Here is a 23752-nt window from a genome sequence, read left to right as displayed (position 1 = left end):
CCCCTTACTATGACCAGCAAAAACAAATATTTCTCTAATGATTAAGTTCATATACTTGCCTTATTCCATGTGGGATGCATAGACATACAACCAAGGCTTGCATAAAGAAGTTAGTCATGCGCCGTAAACACATTATACTAAGTAGGCGTTGCAAAAAAAGGACTGAGAAATTAAACCTGACGCCGAAGTCAAAAAGTAAGAAGATTTAAAAGCAGTAAATTTGTCAACAAAAACATAGACAATCTAACTATCAGTTTTCTTCAACGAAAATGTCCTTGAACTTTATATCAAAAACGTTGTTTGGTCCACCATCAATGACTAGTGCACACTCGGTGTTGCTTGGGTAGTTGTTTGGAAGTTTTGGTGATGTTATCTTTTGTTTTGGTGTTTGTATCAAATTCACTTCACATGCATACTGGAGCGACTATGAAGGGTTTATTTATGTTAGTTAAATTTAGTTTAGTTGATTGTTATGGTAATGATGATGGTGGTGGTTATCACGAAGATGGTAATTTATGACGAATGATGATCTTGACAATGATGGTGATGATGACAACAACCATGATGATGATGAATGGCAATGATGATGAAAATGCTGATAACAGATTTGCATTTTTACTCAATTATGATGTACTATTTTTTTTTACCATAAAACTGGGTTCTCACTGAAAAATAGCAAAGACTGCAATAATGTTTTCCCTATATTACTAATGACAATCCAATTATATTGAAAGTATTGTTGAAAGCCAAACAATGCAAGGGTGCTCATAGGTGGCTAAAGATGGTGTGCTAAATATTTTGTTGTGTAAATGGCAAGTAACCACAATCCAAACCAGAGCCTAGCAATCTTGTATTCTTTGTCATTAATGTGAATAACTGTCTACGGTGTTAAAAAGGTTAGGGGTAAAGCCTGGCGGGGGGGGGGGGGGGGGGGGGGGGGGACTCCCATCAGGGCCGTAACCAGAACTTTTACAGGGAGGGTGCACATCGAATAACATTGGACCACTGATCGTTTTTTTTAAGAAAGCAGAACCAAAAAAAAAAAAGGTAACCAAAAAAAAGCAGAACCAAAAAAAAAAAAAGTAACCAAAAGAAAGCAGAACCAAAAAAAAAAAAGGACTAGCAGACCTTAAGCTTTTATGGGGGGGTGCATGTGCACCCTGTGCTCCCCCCCCCCCCCCCCAGTTACGGCCCTGCCCATATATGGACTATACGGGGATGATCTGCTGAACAGGGTATGGTTTTTTTAGCTTCTTGTCATAAACAGGGTATGCAATTTCACTCAAGTCCCAAGTTCTTGCCGAGTTTCCTGTCATATTCAGGGTCTCTACTTTCGTATTGACCGAAACTGGTTATTATGGTCGTAAAAGAAACGATACATGAGATGACATGATAATTGAAACAGGAACTCAGTGCAATAAATTATATCTTTTATCATAAACAGGGTCTACAAATTTGAGGTTTTTTTTGTCATAAACAGGGTACCCCTTTCACAAAACTCAGCGAAACACCCCTACCCAAATTCTGGCGGAATTCCCGCCGGGGGCAAAGGTGAGGCTACCGCTCAAGATAGTGCAGGCAACCGTGAAGGGGACTATTGATTCACATGCTTCTCGTATATTTCTGGTCATTATTTTTACAATATATTTAGCATTTTACACAGATTGGTCCTGGTCTTAGTAACTTCTCACTGGGTGAGTATATTTTGAAACATTGGTCCAACCGTAACTTTAAAATGCACAGCTTTCATTCTTGTGCTTAAGCTTTATCCCCAAAGCTCTTCCCTGCTGAATTTAAAACCCTCCCTGGCATCAAGTTTAATAGTTCATACAAGAACTCGTAAGAAGCCTTATTGAAAAATTCCTACTGAATAATTAATGAGCATTTGAAAGAGTATTAAATTTTGTTTTTATTGTAGTGATTTCTTCAAATGTTTTAGGGATTGATATTTAGCTTACCACAAATAAAACTAATAGTAATAAAATATATCACAATCACTTTTTTAAATAAAGCAAAATATGTGTTTGTCTTAGCAACAGGTCTAGAATTCTTCTCATGTCTCAAGTTCATTGATGGGTTACAAGCATTCCCAAGAAAGACAAAACGTCAAAAGACAAAAAGTCAAAAGACAAAAACCTGGCCATATTTTTCAAGATTTTCAAGACTCAGACAGTAAGGCTTTAGTGATCTCAGGAGCACATCCCCATCAACATCCCCATCAAAACTGACCCAAGTGTTCCCTTCCTCCACCCACCTGCCCGGTTAGATATGATGTCACTCAGTCTTGAGAAGGTTCAGTTGTCTCGTGAATAGTTTCAATGCCATCAGATATACATACTGAACCAGCACAGTGATAAAAACCCTCTTCATCTTTTTCATGGTTCATGGAACACAATAGAACTTCACTGACTGTCTCTTTTCCAAGCTCACAGTCAAGCCATGAAGTATAGCTTTCTGGTGGGATTTTCTTAAGCTTTCTTTTTCTTTTCTTTTGCATACGTGAGAGTTTCGTGATTGTAAGGTGGGGGGTAAATGGACGATCATCTGTTGATAAGATTCCATTCTTCTCATAGTTGTTTCTAACAACTGTAGCCAATAACTTTAGTTTCTCCACTTCCTCCTCATTGTTCATTTTGCCAAAAACAACTTCATTTCTAAAATGTGCAAGTTCCTCAAAAGTCATTGACAAAGATTCATCAAAAAGATCCTTAAAATCCCTTTCACAACTTTTGAGAACTTCAACTGCTTTTTCTACCTCTTCTGTCTGTAGATGCATGACCATGAGTGTAATATGTAAAGTACTAATAGGAATCAAAGCTGGTTGTAGTAGCTTATCAAAGTTCACCATAGAATCCTGAATGACTTTTACAGACGAGTGAATTGTAGGATTTGACACTCGAACTGCTACAAAGTAGTTGGGTCTTGTCTTTTTTGGAATTAATTCATGGTCACTTTCATCTTTACTTTCATTCTCTTCTCTTTGCTTTTTTATTTTCTTTCTTTCTTTACCCTTCTTGCTTTTATCTTTCTTTATAACAGCACTATCCTCCAATATGGTCGTTTCATTTTCATCTTCAAGTTCGCTGCAGCTATGCACAAGTTTTCTTTTTTTCTTTTTTTCTCTTTGTCTCCTTTCTTGTTTCTCGGATTTCTTTTTTTCACTTTTAGTAGTAGTCTTAACTTCATCAGTGGCACTGTGCAAGAAAAAATTCAATGGAATTAATAGTTCATCCTCTTCCTCTACGCTGTGTGAGTCTGATGGCTCTTCAAATTTTGTCTGACTAATGCTATGCTCTTCAAGTATTTCTTCATTTATCGTGCCACCAGTTAGGATAAGAGATGTAGCTGAGATTTGCTCTGTATAATGGCTGTCCGACTCTGTTGTTTCATCTATGCTGTCTTCTTGGTCTGAGGTCTCAAATAGGGTTTTTTTGGAATCCATTATTTCTTGATTCTGTTGTTTTTGTGAATGATCATTCCTATAACCATTAAAATACGTAAGGAAGGACGAACGCTCAAAAACTTCTTTTGTTACTTTACATACGCATGAAACCCAACTTTTTTCAAATGTCGGAATTCCTCCTAAATATGGATTGATTTTCTTCGAGTTTTCGTAAATGAAAGCATCGCGAATCAACGAATGAGACTTTGAACAAGATTTACTAGAGCTATTATGGTAATGACGATTTTTACGCCAAAATTTAGCAAGAAATTCTTTTGTGCTTTTCTTTGAGCAAAACAACAACCTCCTTGTTCCTAACATAGCACGTTTTGATATCTTGGGATCCCTGTGTTTTTACTAGAGCCCTGGGATATTTGGGGCTGCGGAGTCACGCATGAAAAATGAATCATCAAGAAAAGTAAAATGGCGGACGAAGGTGTTTTGATTGATCATTTTGTAAGAAAGGTAACAACTCTCTCGTTTTAAGATATACATTATTCTGTATACCATTTTAAATAAAGCTGATAGATAGTGCACAAGGGAAAAAAGTGGATTTTAAAATTATCCATCGATTCCTTCTAGATTCATAACATTTTTAGGGTCAGACGAAATTAAATGTCCCTCTCTCTGGCCCGGCTCTAGCTATAACGTTTATGTTTATGTTCTTAGAAATTATTGGGCGGCTCCAAATTAGAAGATGCCTCAGATATATATCTGTATGGTGATGTTAAAGATGCTACATATCGTGTCATAAGCTGTGTGGCCTGTACATCAACTGATAAATGCGAAAAAGAGGCTGATTACCTACCTGAAGGTACTGTATGCACGATCAAAATGGCCTGACCTAAAATCCCGATGAATCTATGGCGTTATATACAAAACATAGGATTCTATCTTGCTGAAAATCCATTTTGTTGAACCATTACCAAAAAGTAAAACATGATGCAGTGCCAAGAAACAATTTACCGGTCAATCAATCAATCGATCGATCAATCAATCATTAATTCTATCAGTCAATCAATAAATCAGTCAATCATCATTTATCAAATTAATTATACCATTGATCAAACAATTTGCCAATAAAACAATTAATGAATCAGTCAGTCCAATGGTCAATCAATCAATGTATCCATCATTCAATCAATGTATTAATCATTGTATTAATCATTGTATCAGTAAATCAAATTATCTATCAACCAAGATCAATTTATTTTCTAACAATTTATTCAAAATACAACATCAGATTACACTATAGGCGATAAGTCACAGTAGCATGATGCAAAGGTAGCTACAATTTTGTCCATATCACATGCAGGCTGCATACATGTAGTATTTTCAAATTTCATACCTTAATGTTACAGTGAAAAAATGGGATGAATTCTCATTATTCCCATGAGAGTATTATTCATGTGGCTTTTCTCAGTAACCTGTCACCTATAAAGCAATGCATAAAAGGTGGCATATTATAGACCTGTCCCTGTGACTTATTGTATAATGTGCCATCACCTTAACTATAATATTACCTTTGTCTACTTCTACTGTAGGACTCAAAATATGTGGACTTTTTAACTTAACTTTAAAATTTGAAGAACTAAGTGTATCAAAAGCCAAAGAGATAGCCAGAGATCTCTTGGATAAGGTACTTATAAATATGAAATGCTGTTGTCTTAAAAAACAAAAATAAAACTTTTACAGCCTCTTGGCTGATCAAAGTTGGGGTATGGTTAACCCACATATCAAATTGATGGTTTTGATTTTGGCATGCAGCTTCTTTTTCAGAGTCATGTTAAAAAATCATCTCATCTAGGCTAGGGGCAACTTATATAGCCTTGGTAATGGCTCATACACGATAAATCAAAATCATCATTGATAAAGACTCAATGGGTCAAATGGGAGTCCAAAGCTCTGATTGCTTTTAGTCTTTGCTGGTGATAACAACTATCTTCCCCCTTTGTTAATAAATATGTCCCAGTCAATAGTTGCCCTTTTTATAATGACGTCACAGTTTGTTTACATCAGCTAAAATGATATAAATTTAGGCTAAATTTAAGCTTAATTCTCCTCTTTCGAGATATTTAGCATAATATTTAGTTGTTCTTGCCTTCACCAGCTCATAAACCAAATTTAATTGTGATTTAAGATGTGTTGTTGTCATTCCATCCCCCTCCAGCGACCATGATCCCTAGCGTTAAAACAATAGTTTGTTTTGATGTGACGTCATTATGAAATATAGGGCAATAGAACCTACATTCTGTGATTATCGTGAATTTTGTTTCAACATTTGTTGTTAAAGTATAGTGAAACATGGGGTTTGGTAAATGCTACTTTGTTCTTTTCAGTGCTCAACGGACAATAGTTAATATTGCATTTTGAGGACATCAAAATATTTTGTAATTATATTCATAAAAATCTAAATCTTTTATTACTCATTCAAGAACATTTGGGTTTTAATTCTTCTTTTCTCATAACCTCAAATGAAATTGGTGCCCATTCAATTTAATGGTCCCAGCCAGTTCACTTGTTACTCTACTGATAAACATTTTCATTGTTTTTATTCTTATGTTTATCAGAAAGCAAGCAATAATATTAGTGAATCAATAGTGATCTGGCAACATTGTCAGTCCAGTAAAGATGATCATGGATGGCTCTACAACATTAACACAAATTGCCTCATAAAATGCAGCCTGTCCTTCAGTGACATATCAGCTTCATTTATAGAAGATAGAATAACTTTCAGGATTCAGACTTCATTTGATATACAAGTGGAATATAATTTGAGAGGTAAGACTTTTGGTGTATTAGCTAGCTCACAAGCCAAAATGTATACATTATAATTATTTTTAATCAATTTGAAACTTTTGCTTATGTGTATGAGACAGTGAATGTTAAAAATTAGCATTTTGGGGGGCAAATTTAAAAAGTGATTTCCAGGATACAAGCTTTAGAATAGCTTCTACTTTAAATATGAACATTCATAAAAAGTTACATTTGACCCTTTTCCTCCAAACAAAGGGGGGAAAACAACAAAGTTTGTTTCCTGATTTTTTAAGATATATGTATGGATAAATATATATTCAAGAAATATTGTTTATTGGTGATTAATTAATAGTGAATATTTACCAAGCCACAAGTTTTTGAGCGCTATTTTATATTCATGTGTAGGTGATTATTGAGAAATATTCCCAAGTTCTATACCAATCAGGGCATGCAATTTTCTATATATCACCTGGGTAATGATACTATTAAAGTCTCTTATTATTCCTAATTAATTCTTACAGTATTTTAATCATTTGATCAACAGCATTGAGGGATAGGCTACAAATCCTTAGCAAAGAATTAAAATCAAATTCCACTACATTTCTTATAAAAGACTGCAACTGCCTTTTGCATTGTTTTGAAAGCATGTCTAAACCAAGTCATACAGAAAAGACATGTCAGGATTTGCTGGATGCAATGATAGTTTACCTGGAAGATGACACTGAGTCTCAAGCAAACAGGAAATCTAAGTCAAAGAGAGGAACTTCAAAGACCAGTGAGAAAACAGTCATTTCACTTAAGGTAAATAAAAGACACTCCCCTTTACATTAATTAACATGTCTCTGTACTGTTTATTGCAATGGCTTGTTAGTAGAAGAGAAGGGCTGTGACGAGCACTTATTATGGCAAAAAGGGAGAACCACTGAAAATACACCCAATCAGAATGCAGGAATTCAAATTATAATATGTATATTCATCAGTATTCCACTGTTCTTTATTATTGGCTATCGTCACTGAGGTGTATATTTAATTGCATGGGGTAAAATAGTTAAACACAGCATGGCTGCCATGACAACCTAATGCTTTTTCATGACATACCATGGAATATCTTTTATTTTCTTATATAATATGCTGAAAGTATACACCAAATTTTTCAAATATTGTTAGGTTCAAATGAAGGTGCCTGGGGTGTTCTGGGTAAACTGGTAATGAGGCTAATATTATGCATAATAAATTTTTCTGCTATCAAAACTTTCATTCAAGCTACCAAACAAAGCATTCTGTCAATCTTCATACTTTTGTCTGTGCAGTGTCTGTATGCAAACACTCTCCAAATTACTGGTCAGTCAACAAATAAAGTATTAATAATTATTGATTTTTTAAATCTCAGGATGCAATAGATGTGAAGGCATTAACAAACATAACATCATCAGAAAGCAATGGATTTGTCCCAGTGATTTACATGCACAATGAAAAAGGTAAACTGAGTCCTTTATTCAAAAACCACTGAGCAACCAACATTTCATTTTCAATTTCAAGTTTGCATTTAATAGTTTAAAACCCTAAAACCACCTTAGTTTTCTGATTACTTGAATCCCTTTGCAACTTTAATAAACAACTTAGTGATTACCAATTTTGGCATAGAAGAACAGTGAATTCAAAATAATAAGTGAATCACAGCATGTGCCTTAGTTTTTCATAACCATGTTAACTTTATTGTTTCTATTTTCAGGGTATATTAGAAATGTGACAGTCTCTTTCCCTGTGGATGTGGTTGTCATGGCACTTAAAGAAACTCCAGTAGTTGAACTTACTAAAATGTTTGTCTCTGCTATCGTTAAGCAATTAAACCAAATTGTAAATACAGTACAGAAGTTTTCAAAGGTTTGTTGTTAGAGGAAGCATTAATTGTGTAGAATATATGATACTGGTAATCAACAATAAAAGCTTACCAACCACCTAACCACCACCTACCACCACCAACCACCAACCAACCGCCTACCAACCAACCAACCGCCTACCAACCAACCAACACAAACCCAAATACCTAACCACCACACCACCCCACACCAACCAACCGCCTACGAACACCAACCACCAACTACACACCCACCAAACAACCAACCCAAACCCCCACCAACCAACCAACACCTACGACACACCTAACCAACACCAACCACCTACCAACACCTTACCAACCACCTACCACACTTACCAACGAACCTACCAACACCTTCACCAATCACCTACCAACCATCAACCACCTACCACCCACCACCAACACTACCAACCACCTCACCAACCACCTACCATACACCTACCCCAACCACCTACCAACACCTTACCACAATGATTGACAACAGTGATTGAAAGGGTAAGAGGTGATCAGAAAACAGTTATGACTGCCCAGTACTTTGGTAGGATCAGAATTAATGATTATCTATGATTCCTATTATGTGCTTGTACAGTGAGTGTGCTGAGATTGATATTTATATCATCACTGAGTCAGTTTCTTTTTTTCACTGGTGGTCTTCATCCTTCATATTCACCCTATTTAATCAAACAAAGGAATGCCCAGGTTGATATTTAGTTATCAACTCCTGAGGAGGTTGATATCTAGTTATCAGCCCCGTTTTAAGAAACTTTCCCAATGATGATATAAATCAGTTATATACCTTACCTCATACCTTGGTGGATATGAGATATACAGTCAATTCAAAAAACATTGTCGTCGACCATCTCAAGCCTACACGACTGGACCGAAAGGAACTCTGGGTAGTAATCATTGAAGCCGAGTTGACTCCATAATTTTATCTGACTAGTTATGCCTGGTTTACAGCACGAACCTTCGTAGGCAAGCGGGAAGTGTTGAAGGAGACGTTTTTTTAATGCCTTCATATTTTCGAAATTGTGAACTGAATCATAACTACTTTGTTTTTCTTTCCCTCTAAACCCAAAGACATGCATTTGATGGATTGTTTCTCGCCATTATTATCTTATTACTAGCGGGAACAATTAATTCAGAACGAATATTTAACCGCTTCAGTGATTTTTACCCATATTCCTTTCGGTCCAGTCGCGTAGGCTTAAGCTGGTCGACGACAACGTTTTTTGAATTGACTGTATAACCCAAAGGCAAAGCCAAGGGGTGGAATATCTCATATCCACCTCGGTAAGGGTATGTAACCTTTACTGACAACATTTATTTCTCTTTAACATCTATTTCCTCAGGAAACTAGTTGGTGCATACCTAGGCCATATCATTTCAAACCTCCAGGGTATTGTCATGTAATGACATTAGTTTATCCTGAAATAACCAGTGAAGGGACAGTAGCAGATGATAATTATTTAGGTGAGAATATAGTTTTTTTTTATACTTAAACTTGGCTAGTATAAAACTATTGAAAACTTAAAATACCATTGATTTTTCTTCATAGAGTCCTACAGAATTGATCTTCATAAGAGGTTTTTACTTCCATTAAACAGACCTTTACTCAGAGTTTGTAATGCTTACATCTTTGACAAAGATAAAAAGCCAGGTACTCGTTTATTCAAATATCAGTATTTTAGCTAACAAATCCCATATATTAATCCACTCATAAGTAATGTATATATACAACATCAGCAGGTCCTGATCTATATGGGCATTTACAATGGTGAGCCATTTTAAGGCCCATAGGTATCTGATGCAAATATTGTATATTTGGTTGTGAACTGTGTCTTGGTGTAATTTCATGTTGTATTAAAATGTTTAAGATTGGATTGAGCTTGACTGAGAAAATGCATTTTTAAATTTCAATGAAAATGATTACAATTATGTATATCATTTACATACTTATTCTGGGTCAGTCATTTATGCTGTTTTTCCTCACTGATTATTTATAAATTATTTGATAAATATTTTTTTATGTATAGAGCCATATCTCGTCAATCCACACACTGAAATATCTTCTTCTGGGGGTAAGTTTATAAGGATAACATGATTGGGATTGCAGTATTGTCTTTATATAGACAAAATGGATAGCAAAATGATGATGATGATGATGATGATGCCAGTGATAATAAAGATGATGATAAGGATGACGACAATGATGATGATGATGATGTAATAATGTTTTAAAATATTCATAAAGCACACTATAACATGTGGTTTTTAATCACATTTTCTTACTGAGAACATTTCTATTGTTATTGTAGATGGTGCAATAGGTCTGGTGGATGGTAACTACTCTTATCATCATTACATGCAAGATAACTTTAACGATGATGTAAGTGTTATATTCTGTCAATAACTAATTTACCATACAACCCACAGACACAGTACAATAATTATTTTAACCCAGAGTTTTAGAGCTCTCTTGCTCTAGTGCATCTTGTTCATAGATTTAATTATCACAACAACAAAAGCCACTGGCATGAAAGATTCTCTTTGAATGCTATAGTTTACCACTGATCAGTGGCTGCACCCCATGTTGTGGTCCTTTCAAAATGTGCAGACATGGAAATATCAGTTCCTTTCCTAAGTTTTTCTTATATTTTTTATATGGAAACTGTGGATGCTATATTTGTGGACCCACTGACTGAGCACAAACGTTTTACCGTCTACTTGAAGAGTTTACATACTAAGATTTTAAACACTAAGAATTGGAGTAGGTTCCTTTAACCACATTAGTTAGCCACATAAGCACCCTTAATACTTCCACTGCATGCTGTGTTTGATATGAGAGAAAATGTAAGGAAGGAAAGAAAAAAGATTAATTATTTATTAATTAAATAAAATAGAAAGGATGACAGAACCATAGATGGAAACCAAAAAAAGGGATTGGATCAAACCTTCAAAGGACTGAAATTATCATAAAGATTGACTCAAATATTCTTTTTACAGAAATGGGGATGTGCCTACCGTTCTTTACAAACTATTTGTTCATGGTTCAGACATCAAGGCTACACAAGTAAACCAGCTCCAAGCCATAGAGAAATCCAACAAGCACTCGTTGATATTGGTGATAAACAGTCAAACTTTGTTGGTTCAAAGCAATGGATTGGTTCTTTTGAGGTCAGCATGTGTCTGGAACATCTGTTGGGTGTTACATCTAAGATCATGTTTGTTACCTCTGGTGCAGAAATGTCTAGCAAGGGCAGGGAACTGTTGCACCATTTTGAAACCCAAGGAACTCCCATAATGATTGGTAAGACTTAGCAATGAAAATACTCATCTATGTATACCCAGTTTTAAATTTTTTATTTCTCTAACACAAAATTAAAAGTATCTGAGTACTACATGAGCTGCCCATTCACATTCAGCAGTGTTGTTAAGATTTTTCATTCCTTAATGCTCATAAACGTCATGTAACAATATTTTTTAATGGTTTTAGGTGGTGGTGTTCTTGCACACACAATAATTGGAGTCCACTTTGATCAAGAATCAGGAGATATCAAGTAAGCATTACCATGGCAACGACAAGCATCATGAATTTTAAGGACTGCTTTATTGCTGGGTTTCAATCAGCTGAATCAGTTGAATTTCATAATCTTCAAATTGTTTTCAAACACTGTGACCACCATTAGCTGTCAACCTGAAATAGTTTTATTGAAAACTTGTGATTCCACTGATAAACATTCTACTCGAGACATGAAATGACGTCAAGTGAACCCCAGCACTTACCAAAGACCATTTAATTAACTTACGTTATCAATACCATTCGTTTTTCATGATGTAATTCTTTGTTTCCAGGTTTCTGATTCTTGATCCTCACTATACTGGTAGTGAAGACCTCAAGACCATTCTTGATAAGGTTCGTATACATTTGTAAAGAGTTTTAAAATAATTATTAACTAAGGTTGATAAAGTACTTATCTCTTTTTGGTTTTTCTTTTTTTTTTTGTTTGTTTGTTTGTTGTGCAACATGACAGAGCTATACTTTATGAGATATTTATTAATTGCACTTTTGCTGATCCAACAGGGCTGGTGTGGCTGGAAGGGGCCGAACTTCTGGAATCAGCAAGCACATTATAATATGTGTATGCCACAAAGACCAGACATTATTTAACGGCTCTGTTAGATGATCTTGACCTAACCCGCCACCATTTCAGTAAGAGTTGACTGAGTCGTGTAGGAAATAATGATTCTCTACTTTCCAACACCCATAACACTTTGCGGCTCTGGGGGGTAACCAAAAAAAAAAGCACTTATAGGTTGCTATCAATAAACGACACTTCCGGTAATAGCTGCAATTTTTTAAGGCTTGTAGAATCTTGGAGGTTGTTTTGATCTCTTGTTTTCTGGTTTCAGCTGCTTGTTTGCTCCCCAGTCAAGTCCAAATAAGTCACGTGATTGATAGTAAGCATTGTTGAAAATACCTTGTTGGATACCCAAATAATAAATAAAACAATAAGATGCAGGGATGGAACCTTGAGGAGCTTAAATTAAAATTTAAACATTTCTTCGCAGAGCCAATGCATTTTCTGTAACACCAAAAGCTTTTACTCAAAATTCACTTAGAACGGATAACTGATAATCAGTATTTCAGTGACAAAAACAGGAATGCTATTTATTCAGTTGAAGAACGTTTCATTTTGGGACAGTTTTTTTTGTTTTTTGTTTGTTTTTTTGTTTTTGTTTTTGTTTTTGTTTAGTTACCCCCCTGAAAGCAAAGCATTATGGGCAATGGGAAAGTGGAGAATTGGCTAATAACAAAATCAATAATGATTAGCTAGAGATAAAGACCTTAAGAGCAGACAACAAATATCCCTACCAGTCTTATAACATTAATGTAACATATATGGGGTGACACATAGTCTATTACAACAGTCTGGTACACCTGTCATAAGAAGATACTTATACCGCTTTAACATTGACAAACAATCCTCACGCCTTCTGGGATTTTTTGCTTCCGTCAATCGAAATACATGTATCCTCAAAATAGTGGTCCTAATCCTTGGTGGAGGTGAAGTGGTGAATATAAGAATGGGTTCATGGTAGAAAACCATATTTGAAATTGAATCACCAATATGATTATAGAAACAAATTCATACGAATTTTTGTGTCTACTGCTTCTACAAGAAGATGTAGACACTATGCTGTCGAGTTTATAGGGTACTTCATGTTCCGCGTATTTTTATCGTGTACTAATGAAAGCCCGGGTAAGACAACGAAGAGATATCAATTTAGAAGTAATATGACTTATGTAAACTATTTATTGAATCATAATGAATACAAATCTTTAGAAATTTTAACTGTAAGCTAGCCTAATAAGTTAAAGAAGTAAAGCTAAAAGCAAAAGAGCCTACTTACTACTCTAGCATGTTCTTTGGTTTACGTCACGATGTCTTGCTCGCGGAGTACCATGGGATTGAAATGCGCGAAGCTCCCAAGTGGACCCTTCTCAAAATTGTCTTGAATGCGAGGCGAACACGAAAATACAAAAGGAATCACTTTTTTCTCAATGAAATTGTAGGCTTTTCTTTTTTATTTCCATGTTAGTCTAGCATTCAAGACAGTCTTTAAAAAGGGTTCATTTTTACGTCTTCGTCTTCTTACGAGTTTCAAGAAAAAGCTATAGACTTTTCGGCACTATTCTTTACAGTTTTAAAAGCTAGAGTTTACATTTTACATTTTACATCTTGGTTTCAAGGGTGACGCGGCGGTAGTGCACTTGCCTTTCACCTTTAGGGTTCGATTTCCAGACTTTAGGTCTTTCCCTTGATTCGAGGTTTAATTCTCTGGCTTTTCTCCCTCCGCAAAACCTAACACGATAAATTCCAATTACATCTGTGAGTTAGCCATGCCCTTACTTCGAACAGACCTGAGGCTGTTTCTGAGTATCGATAAAATTTTAAGGTTTTTAATTTTCCCTTGAAGTAAGGTAGAGAATTGTGTTAATTGTAAAAGAGGTCTTCACTAACTAGTCTAGTCTGCGTGCACGTGTCAAACGTTCCATACGATGGCCTCATTCAAAGCAATAAATACTTTTACGACTGCTAACAATATCCTTTGGTCAAATTCTTTAAGAGATTCTATCATGCGTTCATTGGTCCTTTGATTTAACTTGGAATTATATGACTTGTTCGTTGTATAAAAAATCAGTCGTTCACAGTAAATGCGCACTACTCACAAATATTTATCCGTCAAAATGTTTCCTGATTGCCCATCATTTTCTTAAACACTTATAAACAATATTTCAAATCCAGTATGAAGTTGCGCACTGCAGTCCTTTAATTAATAAAAAGCTAAGTAAAACTTCCTTAAAAAAGGAAGCCCTTTGAAGATATTGACTGCAATCTACGTTCACCATGATCCCCATCGGTCTGACCCGTTAAAGGTAAATTCGGTGTTATTAATATTCATTGTTACTACGCATCTCGACACAGCTACATTTGAAATATTATATGTATCTATATATTTTGGAACCGGCTCTTTTTGGTTCAGGTTTTTGTACGAAGCTTCAAAAATGAAAGACAGTAATCGCCTCTGTGTTGTCTTGGGCCAAGGTTTTCCAACAGTAAGCTAATGTTTTCTGGCTTTGTCGTATTTGAAGCTGTAACAGTTCTACTCCCTAAAAGGAAATCGAATGAAATATGCATTAAATCGAGAAGCCTTCCTTTAAGGAGAGTGATGGGAGGGGTCATTTCTCAACCCCCTTTCTCTTCTCTCCCCTTTCCCCCCTCCCCCCTTCCAACCACATACACACACACCTTTTATGGCCGCGGCGCAGGCTTGTGTGACTTACTAAAATTAAATCAGCCATATGAATCTTTTACTGAGCATGGCACTCGGCATCATATCCCCATTTATATGACGTTTACGAGATTATACTGGCGCATTATTTACCCTTGGTAAGAAAATAAGACATGTAGACAATTAATCATGTCAAACCTTCGTTTCCAGCCAAATCCTAGATAAAAAGTTGAGCTATTATAATCTGAAATGGTCAACTGAAAACGCTAAGAATTCCACTCATTCACAAACGCCCATTCCTTGACGTCATCATGAATGATACCGGTAGACTTATGTTACCGTTTTGTAGACTTAATTTAGAATATACCGTATTCCTTTGCATTGCTTTATTTGGAAATCAGTAGAAATAGACTGAAGTCTGTTTCTGGTGACCTTGTGACTCCAAACCTACCACAAACCAAATATAAAACCTATTTTATCTGAAAATAGATGACCTAAAGGAATTTAGGGAAAGGTAGTGCTGAAACCGTGAAGGTTTTCAAAAAAAAAAAAAAAAAAAAAAAATTGAAACTCCAATAATAGAAATAACACCGAGACTACATTCTACTTTGATAACGGATTTCCAGCCTCACCAAATCTCGTTTTTTATGTTGACCTATACTATACATTGGTTAAAAGCTGCATCTTTTGCGTGAAGGAAAGGAGCAAGGAGCGAGTAACTAGGGGATTCAATTTTAACATCTGTTACCTCTGAATTTTTTTTGGAAATGCTCTTGAATCCATGATACTCAATAGTTTTAGATTTACCAAACCAAAATTATTTAAGGCAAAGGTGAGAGTCTTCCCGACGAATAGAATGTATCCTTGTGCAATTAAAAGACAATTAAAAATGGATTTCTCGTTAAACTGAAGTAATGAGAGCGCCTGATGCCAGACGTATTATGAAACAATTCGTAAATTGAATCGCAAAAGTCGCAGATCAGAAGTTTGTAGACACCTTTGTAGTCTTATAAAAAAATAGTTGAAATTTCTGTTAAAGGTGTCTTAATTGAGAGGTCAAGAGATGGAAGAAATCAGAAACATATTAAAAAAATATCGATAAAAAGTGGTGATTGAGAATTTCAAGAAATTCACTGTTGTGAGCTAAGGCAATAACAGCCTGCTATTTAATATTGGCTTGCATTTAACATGACTTAAGCGACATCGAGCACCTTAATGGTTTATGTCACTATATGCCTCAGTTGAAACAGACTTTTGTCGAAGATTGCGCATCAATTTTAAACGCACGTATTTGTCACGAAAGAGTGGATTACTACTTTCATGAAATTAAAAGTTGAACAAAAGGGAATTACAGTCATAAAGCAGCTATAATCGTTCAAATTAAAATTTCGTGACTACAAAAATTAATCTTAATGAATCGTTTAATCGACTGCGTTTAAAGCGGATATTGGTGCTATTCGGCATATACTAAATAAAGAGGACGTTTTTATTGGAAAACCTGGTGATACAGGAAATGGTTATGTTTAGTCGGATTCTTATAGGTTTTCAGATATATGGTTTTCAAATATCCAAGTTTGGAAAGACGGTTTAGCGGAACGGATTTGTGGTATTTTGTCAATTGTTTGATACAGTCCCATTCAGAACTGCCGCACTCAGGTAAGACGATCTTGTTTATTTAGTTAAGGGTCATTAACAAATATAAATGTTTTTCAAACTAACAAGATCATAACAATAAAACTTTAAGAATATAAAGAGATTACCTGTTTCTTAAAACTTCTCCTAAAGTATTATCCACTCTGTACGCCTTCAGGTAGCACTAACTCGTACTCCCATGGCCATAATGATTTTCGCCTTTCCATGCCTTCCTGCTTCAAGATGCTCATCCCCGAAGTTTGTCGTAGGTCTTCTACGATATCGTACATGTCAGACAAGGTTTTGCCATCAAAGGTAGCAAAAAGATTAACAGCTTCGTAATCGGGCGGCTGCATAAAATAATGAAGTAGTTCCCCATCTTTAAGGCATTGCTTTAGCAGGTCTAACAATCCCAAGAATCTTGCTGTTATTTTTTCTGTCGCCCATTCGTTGGGGTCTGGAAGGGCGTCTGACGCGTGAAAAAGGAGATGCATAAGATGAAAGGAAGAAAGACTCTTTAGCTCATCTTCGGTATCACGGAATTCTGTAAGGATTCTTAGAAGCTGCATACGACATCCGGATGTTCCAATAGCTCTTAGCTTGTTTTTCTCTGCCACATGAAATGATAGCCTCCACATCAGCTCCTTGTGATGATAAGTTTTGCAAACAATATGCGAAGACGAAGGACAGTTTTTTCGTGACGGATCCAGGCGGGAGTCAGGATTCACGAAAGCGGGTAGTACATCGATCGATATGTCCCTATTGACAGTTAGCCTTATGACGGGACCAGGTTCCATCTGAATGCTGCTCAAACCCTTGGATAACTTATCTCTGTGTCCTTCCTTGATATGCATATTCAGCATAGCGACTGCCTTTTTTATGTATTTTCGGAGTAGGGTATTCACTTTGGAAGCTGAAATAAAGCCATTGGCCGTCTGACAATCATCCCAAACTTTAACGCTCGTAGAGGTGGGTTGAATCCGGACTCCTCCAGTCTTTGCGTCCCGTGCCATGTACAAAGCAGTGGTCGGTCCTAACGACAGCTGGACTAGCATGTCCATCTGAATAGGCTCCTCAGCCTGAAGGCCATCGTAAGGTATTCCCTGAGACACCAAACTATTTGCACGGAAACGGTTATCGACTGACTCTATTTTACGCAAACATTTGTGTACAGCATTGTAGGCAATCTCCTCGCAAATTTCTTTACGCTCTAGGCTGAGCCGGGCACGGTTCTCGTGAAAACTGTAGAGCTGAATTGCAATAGGGTCTAATTGAACCTGTGGTTTTTTGATAGTGCTTCTTCGCCTATCAGGGGTTTCAGGGATCTCAAACCTCCATTTGGTTTCGGGTAATGAATCACTGTTATACGAATCTTCCGAGGCCCACGATTCGTTGTCGGACGAAGTTTCCGTTATTTGATCGTTTGAGTTCGAGTTTTCTATCGCTGAACCGTTCACGTTCGAGTTTTCAGTGGAGTTTTGAGTTGGTGCGGGTTTATCGACATTCTCGGCAGATGCGCTGTCGTCCGGGGAGAAGTTTTCGAGATTCATCTCAAATATTCTGCCAGCCTCTTTTCCCAGACATTGCTCTTGGTGGTAAAACGTTTTTCTTGATTTCCTTGCTGCAAGGGTCCCAAATTTGTAGAGTAAACGAACGCTGTCTAGAGCCGGTCTGCTGTTGGGATTGTTTATAGTTCGATCGTTGCAGCCTCTGTCACACTTTGACTGCAGTTGCTCGTCTGCTGTGAATATTAGTCAGTCGGTCACGAAATGCCAGAAATTTCCGGAAGTGAAATTAAACAGTCATGTAAAGTGGAGCACGAAGCTTGTGAGTCATAAACGTAAAAATCTAGAGCTCTTTCTATTGCGCTTGGACTGATGTATTGCAACACAGCTTTGCTCGACGACCCGTTAAATTTAATCAAAGTCAAAATAGTTGACAATAACTTTAGTGTATATATAAAAAACCAATGGAATGGGGGTGGAGTTGTCTATAGTAAAACTATTATAACGTGGTTACCTTAGAAACGCCAACCTTATGACCTCACGGCAATCTTGGCTTATCAGAACCCTAGTGTTATTTCATTTGGGTTTGATGACACGTATATTTACATTCTGACACTACTATAAAAGGACTCGTAATCTAATCTTTATATATTCTTCCAATAATTTTTTAGCTCCCTATACCGATCCCTTTATTTCTTTTTGGTACTGATACAACTTTTTCTTGCGATTCCTTTTGCCTAGAACTCAATATTTACATTATACGAATTGGAATAAAAGACAAAGCTACAACTTTGAAAATGGTAATATCCTGATTCTATTAACAGATGCACTCAAAGCGTGACGTTGTCTCGCATTCTTTTAGAGTTGACGGCATAAGATACCATGATGTACGCTTAAGACAAAGGGCAGTCGAAGCTGTAGGATAGTGAAGGTGTTAGCACGGTTAAATATGGTATGAGTTGATAAAAGAGTGACGAAAACATCACTGGAATGTTTTATGTTTGCGTAGGTCTGTATTGAAGTATCAGATTGATGGCGTCATTCAATGTGTACATTATATATGCCACTGCAGATATTATGTTGATTCTCGACATTTTGTTTTAAAAAATAAAATGTACGTTTATACTGATTGGTTTTCTCACTAAACCCAAGCAGCAATATTCAAGAAGTACAAAACATTGTACCCTGCTGGTTTAATTAAGCTTGTTTTAATATTTTCCCAAAAGATCACTAAAGTGATCTCGAATTTTTACATTAGACATAGATTTGGATGAAGGCAGGAGGAGAGCATTGAACAATCAAGGAAAAAGGACATGAAAAAAGCTATAGAAAGAGAAAAAGTCTTTTCTCTTCAAAGCTAAAGGATCATCCAGTCAGCATTTGAAAAAGCATGCCCACATTGGCAATCAACCAAAAGTTCTTCAGGCTCTAGCACAAATACCTGAAATGTTACTGCTGGCGTTCTGAAATGAGAAGGACTTGTATGAGAAAGAGAACTGAGGCCTTGCCAGCCTTGTTTTCATGTTTTGCGGCACATTTTGAGCAAATTATTTTGGCATAGGGTTTATTGATTGACTGGAAAACTGAAATTAACCCTCTTAATAAAAAGGGTTGCCCAGATCCCTTAGTCCTCGCCAACATTAGAGGGTGCCATGGGGACACCCAATCGGTCAATTAATGCTAATTTTTTCGGTCGAATGTCAGCTAACTGTAATAATTTTACGAGCGCTGGCCATAATATTAACCAAAATAATGAAACATCAGTTAACTGTCAACTACTAATTTTAGGTTATTTGTCAGGTAACTACTTTTTTTTTTTGCCGGTTGTCAGTTAGGACCAACTTCATTAGCACCAGCGTCCATTAGACGTCAGCGTCAATCTCGTTTACGGACTTGAAGGTTTTGAAAAATGTAATTTGTGGCGATCGTGAGGCACGAGATTGAAATAAATTAATATTTTGCCTGCTTGTAGCACTATTCCTATGTTGCTCGTGAACTTGAGCGTGGGGTCCTTAGGGACCGTGAAGTGATATATAATTCGGGCCGACTGTGTTAGCGTGTCATTAACGATCAGCTTTGGCGCGTCTCTGCTGTTTCAACTCCTCCAATTTATTGTTGTTACGTTTACGCGTTATGCACGAAGCGAAAGTTGTAGAGTGCATCAACTGAGCAAGAATTGCTCTACTTGTCCACTTCTCATCAAGATCAGACATTTATGATGTCTTTATTAACGTCCGTTTTTAAAAGATCCGTAGCAAAGAATCATTGACAGCTTAAATGACGTGGATCAAAAATATGCCGAAATGAGAACCTGGCTGCTCCCTCGAGCTCGTTTAAAAGGAAGATGACTAAGAATTGAAGAGATCCAGCCAAATCTGCAGCCCAACTGACTTAGATCAATAAGATCATGAAAAGAGAACCAGCTCTCGTCTTATGTTAAACTAAGAGGACTAAATCAGCATGAAGCCAAATTAAGGCGAAATGGAGGTTTTTGGAGATGCTCAAACTGTTCAAACATCGTGAGATTTAGTGAGAACTAAATATAAAAACCTTAGGTAGATCTTCGGTGCTTTGCTTTGCCGGCTGTGGTGTTCATTGCCCCCAACTTTGTTAACTTCTCGACATGTACAGTTAAATGACTATCTAATGTATTAAGTTTAGAATTTCGTTGGTTCAGTTGGTTGGCATACTGAAATAAGTGTTTGTTTCCTCAACCAAATTAGTTTTAATATAAGCCGAGCTTTCGGGCATACTCGCTGCATACTCACCCATCCTCAGGGTACTATGGAATCAACGGTAAAACTATCACGATTACAAACATATATGCACGTGCTACACACGTTAACAAACATTCATTTCGCGCGCTGACATAAACGCGCGAGTATCAGTAAAATAAATCAAATAAGTTGCAGATTTTTCCAGGCAGTTTTCTAATGCTCAAGATGAATGAAGGTTGTATACCAATAGTATATATGGATAGGGTTAAAATATTTAAGAGTTTTTTTCTTAGGTTTTAAGCTCATACCCGGGGAGGGGGGGGGGGGGGTACTCCCCTATATTTGCTATACGGGTATGTGCCGCCCTATAGGGTATGGTTTTTCGGCTTTTGGGTCTGGGGTAGGGCATCATTTTTTGACATTTTGTCTGGGATAGGGTATCATTTTAGTCTGGAATAGGGTTAACGATTTGGTCATTTTTGTCTGGCGAATAGGCTACGCTTTCTGCCGGCACAAAAACAATAAAAACGTTAGTAAATATTGATTGCAATCTATTGAAAAACCGTCTTTTCCTTCTTATAGTCTGGGATAGGGTGTACAATTAGTTTCAGTCTGGGGTAGGGTATGTAAAATCAAAGTTTTAGGTCTGGGATAGGGTCAGGGTTTTGAGGTCCTGGCGGCACACCCCTACCCAAGTTGTTTTTCACTGTAAACATGAGTAAAACCTCCCCAGAAACTTCCAAGTCGACGACGTCCTCTACCTTATCATCTGGCTCGCCTTCAGCGTCGCTGTCTCCAGAAGTTATGGCGGCTATTCAGCTCGCTGTCAGCCAGGCAATGGCGGCTCAAAACACCACATCAACTCAAGGCTCTTCGTCGCTCCTTGATGGCCCGTTCGCCTCCACAATAACGTCTTTTCTAGATCCAAGCGGAGCTGTACCTCCCAGTCAAATCCCAGCAAGCTCCCTCAGCGCAGGTAGGTCCACAGTTCCTTCCTTTTTACCAACATTTTCATTGCCAAACGCCAACGCTTCATTGCCTCCCTCATTAAGTGTGAGCTCCACTGGCAGTACGCCAAGCTCGTTGTTTTCAGCGTCATCCCCCTGGGCTTCCATCAAACCCACATTATACAAGCCTTTCGTAGTAGGCCTTGGGTATTCGCCCATTCCATCCAATTTGGTGTCACAGATTGTTTCAGGAAAATTTATCGTCCTGAACGATTTGATGCCCGCGAACTTGGCCCCAGCAACGGCTGATGAGCCCCAACTCATGCTAGATGGTCGTTTAGTGCTTACAAGCCAGCCAAAGAAAACCAAACGCCGATTCGACGACATAGTTAGTTGGACCGAGGCGTTTTCTATCTTCTCACTGATACTGTCATCCCATTTCCCTCAACGCTGGAAGGACCTGGTCTTGCATAAACTACTTATTGTCCGCACTTACCGTCTTTTCGGGGGCCGTGCGTTGTTTATTTACGACCAAGCCTTCCGCGAACACGCCGCGGCAACTCACCTGACCGACTGGTCACAGATAAACGTCCAGCTTTACAACTTCCACACCGCTGGCGCATCCCAAAGGCCATCTTATAGCACTTATAGCAGCACCATTTGTATTTCATGGAATAAGGGGCATTGTTCATCGCCCTACTACCCATGCCGGTATGCCCATAAATGTTCTAAGTGCTCGGGCAGCCATCCTGCAGTCGATTGCCACCGCGACGAGAATCCCGCGTCTGAGAGAATGGGCCGTCCTGCATCGCCTTCCTCTTCACACACAAAGTACCGTAAGTACTGACCTTGGCCCGGCTTTCCAGGCACTTTAGCCTCGAGTTTCGTATGTGTTGAGTTGCATTTACCATGGTTTCAGGCTGGGCTTCAACGAGGCTCCCCTTAAGCCAGCTAAGCGTAACAAGAAGTCTGCAGAAGAACACCCCGTAGTGATTGACGAGAACTTGAGCAACGAAGTGGCTTTAGGCAGGGTCGCCGGCCCATTTGATCATCCACCCATACCGAACCTGCACATAAGCAGTTTCGGAGTTATCCCCAAGAGCGGCCAACCGGGAAAGTGGCGTCTCATTGTGGACTTGTCCTCCCATGAGGGCTCGAGTATGAACGATGGAATAGATCCGGACAGCTTTTCCCTTCAATAAATAAAAGTCGATGACATCATAACAATGATTAGCAAGTTAGGCATTGGTACGCTTATCGCTAAATTCGACATTCTGTCAGCCTTTCGGAATGTTGCTGTTCATCCTGCTGATCGCGTTCTCTCAGGAATGAAATGGCGTAATAATTACTATGTGGACTTAGCCCTTCCGTTTGGTCTTCGTTCCGCAACTTTTATCTTTGACTCAATCGCGTGTATGGTGGAGTGCATTCTGCGCCATAATTATGACGTCTCTGACCTGCTACATTACTTAGATGACTTTATCATGGCGGGCCCTCCAGGTGCCAATGTGTGCAGCCGCAATTTAAGCACCACCATCAACGTCTGTTCGTATCTCGGCATCCCTCTTCACCCCGAGAAGTGTGAAGGTCCATCTACCTCACTGGTGGTTTTGGGTATCGAACTCGACTCTGTTAATCAAGTTGCCCGCTTACCGGAGCTCAAGCTAACCAGGCTGCGGTTGTTGCTCGACTCTTGGGCTAATCGTCGATGGTGCCGTCAAAAGGACCTCGAATCTCTTATTGGTCACTTGCTCGGGAGCCTAACTGGAATAACGTAACCATTGCGTTTCTCAAAAGTAAATTTTTTTAGGTCTTGCTTGCTTGGTTGGTTGGTTGAGTTTTGGAGTTAAAAATTCAAAATCCCCGCGCTCTATAAATTGGATTGGTAAACAAAAGACTTGTCCAAACTTGTCTAACAATACTCTGTTCGTCATTTTATGGTAACGATTTAATGCACAATAGTCTGCTCGTCATTTCATGGTAACGATTTAATAAACAATAGTCTGCTCGTCATTTTATGGTAATGGTTTAATAAACAATGGATGTGCTCGTCCTACTCGTCCAAAACTCTTGCC

At 37.7% G+C, this 23752-nt stretch overlaps 4 protein-coding genes across 4 annotated transcripts; 2 read left to right on the top strand and 2 right to left on the bottom strand.

Moving 5' to 3' along the window:
* Positions 1–1884: 1884 nt before the first annotated feature.
* LOC116295700 (A-kinase anchor protein 7) lies at positions 1885–3755 on the bottom strand. Its single transcript, XM_031703607.2, has one exon. It carries the CDS (start codon positions 3440–3442, stop codon positions 2279–2281), a length of 1164 nt encoding a protein of 387 aa, XP_031559467.1. The 5' UTR covers positions 3443–3755; the 3' UTR covers positions 1885–2278.
* Positions 3756–3861: 106 nt separating this feature from the next.
* LOC116295525 (ufm1-specific protease 2) lies at positions 3862–13492 on the top strand. Its single transcript, XM_031703368.2, has 15 exons — positions 3862–3907; positions 4112–4256; positions 4987–5081; positions 6013–6223; positions 6744–7000; positions 7590–7677; positions 7932–8083; positions 9431–9551; positions 9637–9738; positions 10115–10159; positions 10397–10467; positions 11085–11388; positions 11575–11638; positions 11934–11994; positions 12163–13492. The coding sequence occupies exons 1-15, from the start codon at positions 3866–3868 to the stop codon at positions 12247–12249; spliced, it is 1845 nt and encodes a 614-aa protein (XP_031559228.2). The 5' UTR covers positions 3862–3865; the 3' UTR covers positions 12250–13492.
* LOC116295534 (cyclic GMP-AMP synthase-like receptor 1) lies at positions 13379–18438 on the bottom strand. The gene is made up of 2 exons (XM_031703382.2): positions 16637–18438; positions 13379–14754 (listed from the first exon to the last, which is right to left on the bottom strand). The coding sequence occupies exon 1, from the start codon at positions 18056–18058 to the stop codon at positions 16664–16666; it is 1395 nt and encodes a 464-aa protein (XP_031559242.2). The 5' UTR covers positions 18059–18438; the 3' UTR covers positions 13379–14754; positions 16637–16663.
* Positions 18439–22903: 4465 nt separating this feature from the next.
* On the top strand, positions 22904–23455 carry LOC148905848 (uncharacterized). The gene has a single exon (XM_089038894.1). The coding sequence runs from the start codon at positions 22904–22906 to the stop codon at positions 23453–23455; it is 552 nt and encodes a 183-aa protein (XP_088895020.1).
* Positions 23456–23752: the final 297 nt, after the last annotated feature.

Source organism: Actinia tenebrosa, unplaced genomic scaffold (assembly GCF_029948245.1).
Source record: "Actinia tenebrosa isolate PJP-AT-01 unplaced genomic scaffold, QUT_ActTen_1.0 PGA_scaffold6__47_contigs__length_16458017, whole genome shotgun sequence".
Taxonomy (NCBI): domain Eukaryota; kingdom Metazoa; phylum Cnidaria; class Anthozoa; order Actiniaria; family Actiniidae; genus Actinia; species Actinia tenebrosa.
Note: the sequence above shows the minus strand (reverse complement) of the source record. Positions and strands in the feature narration are given on the sequence as shown.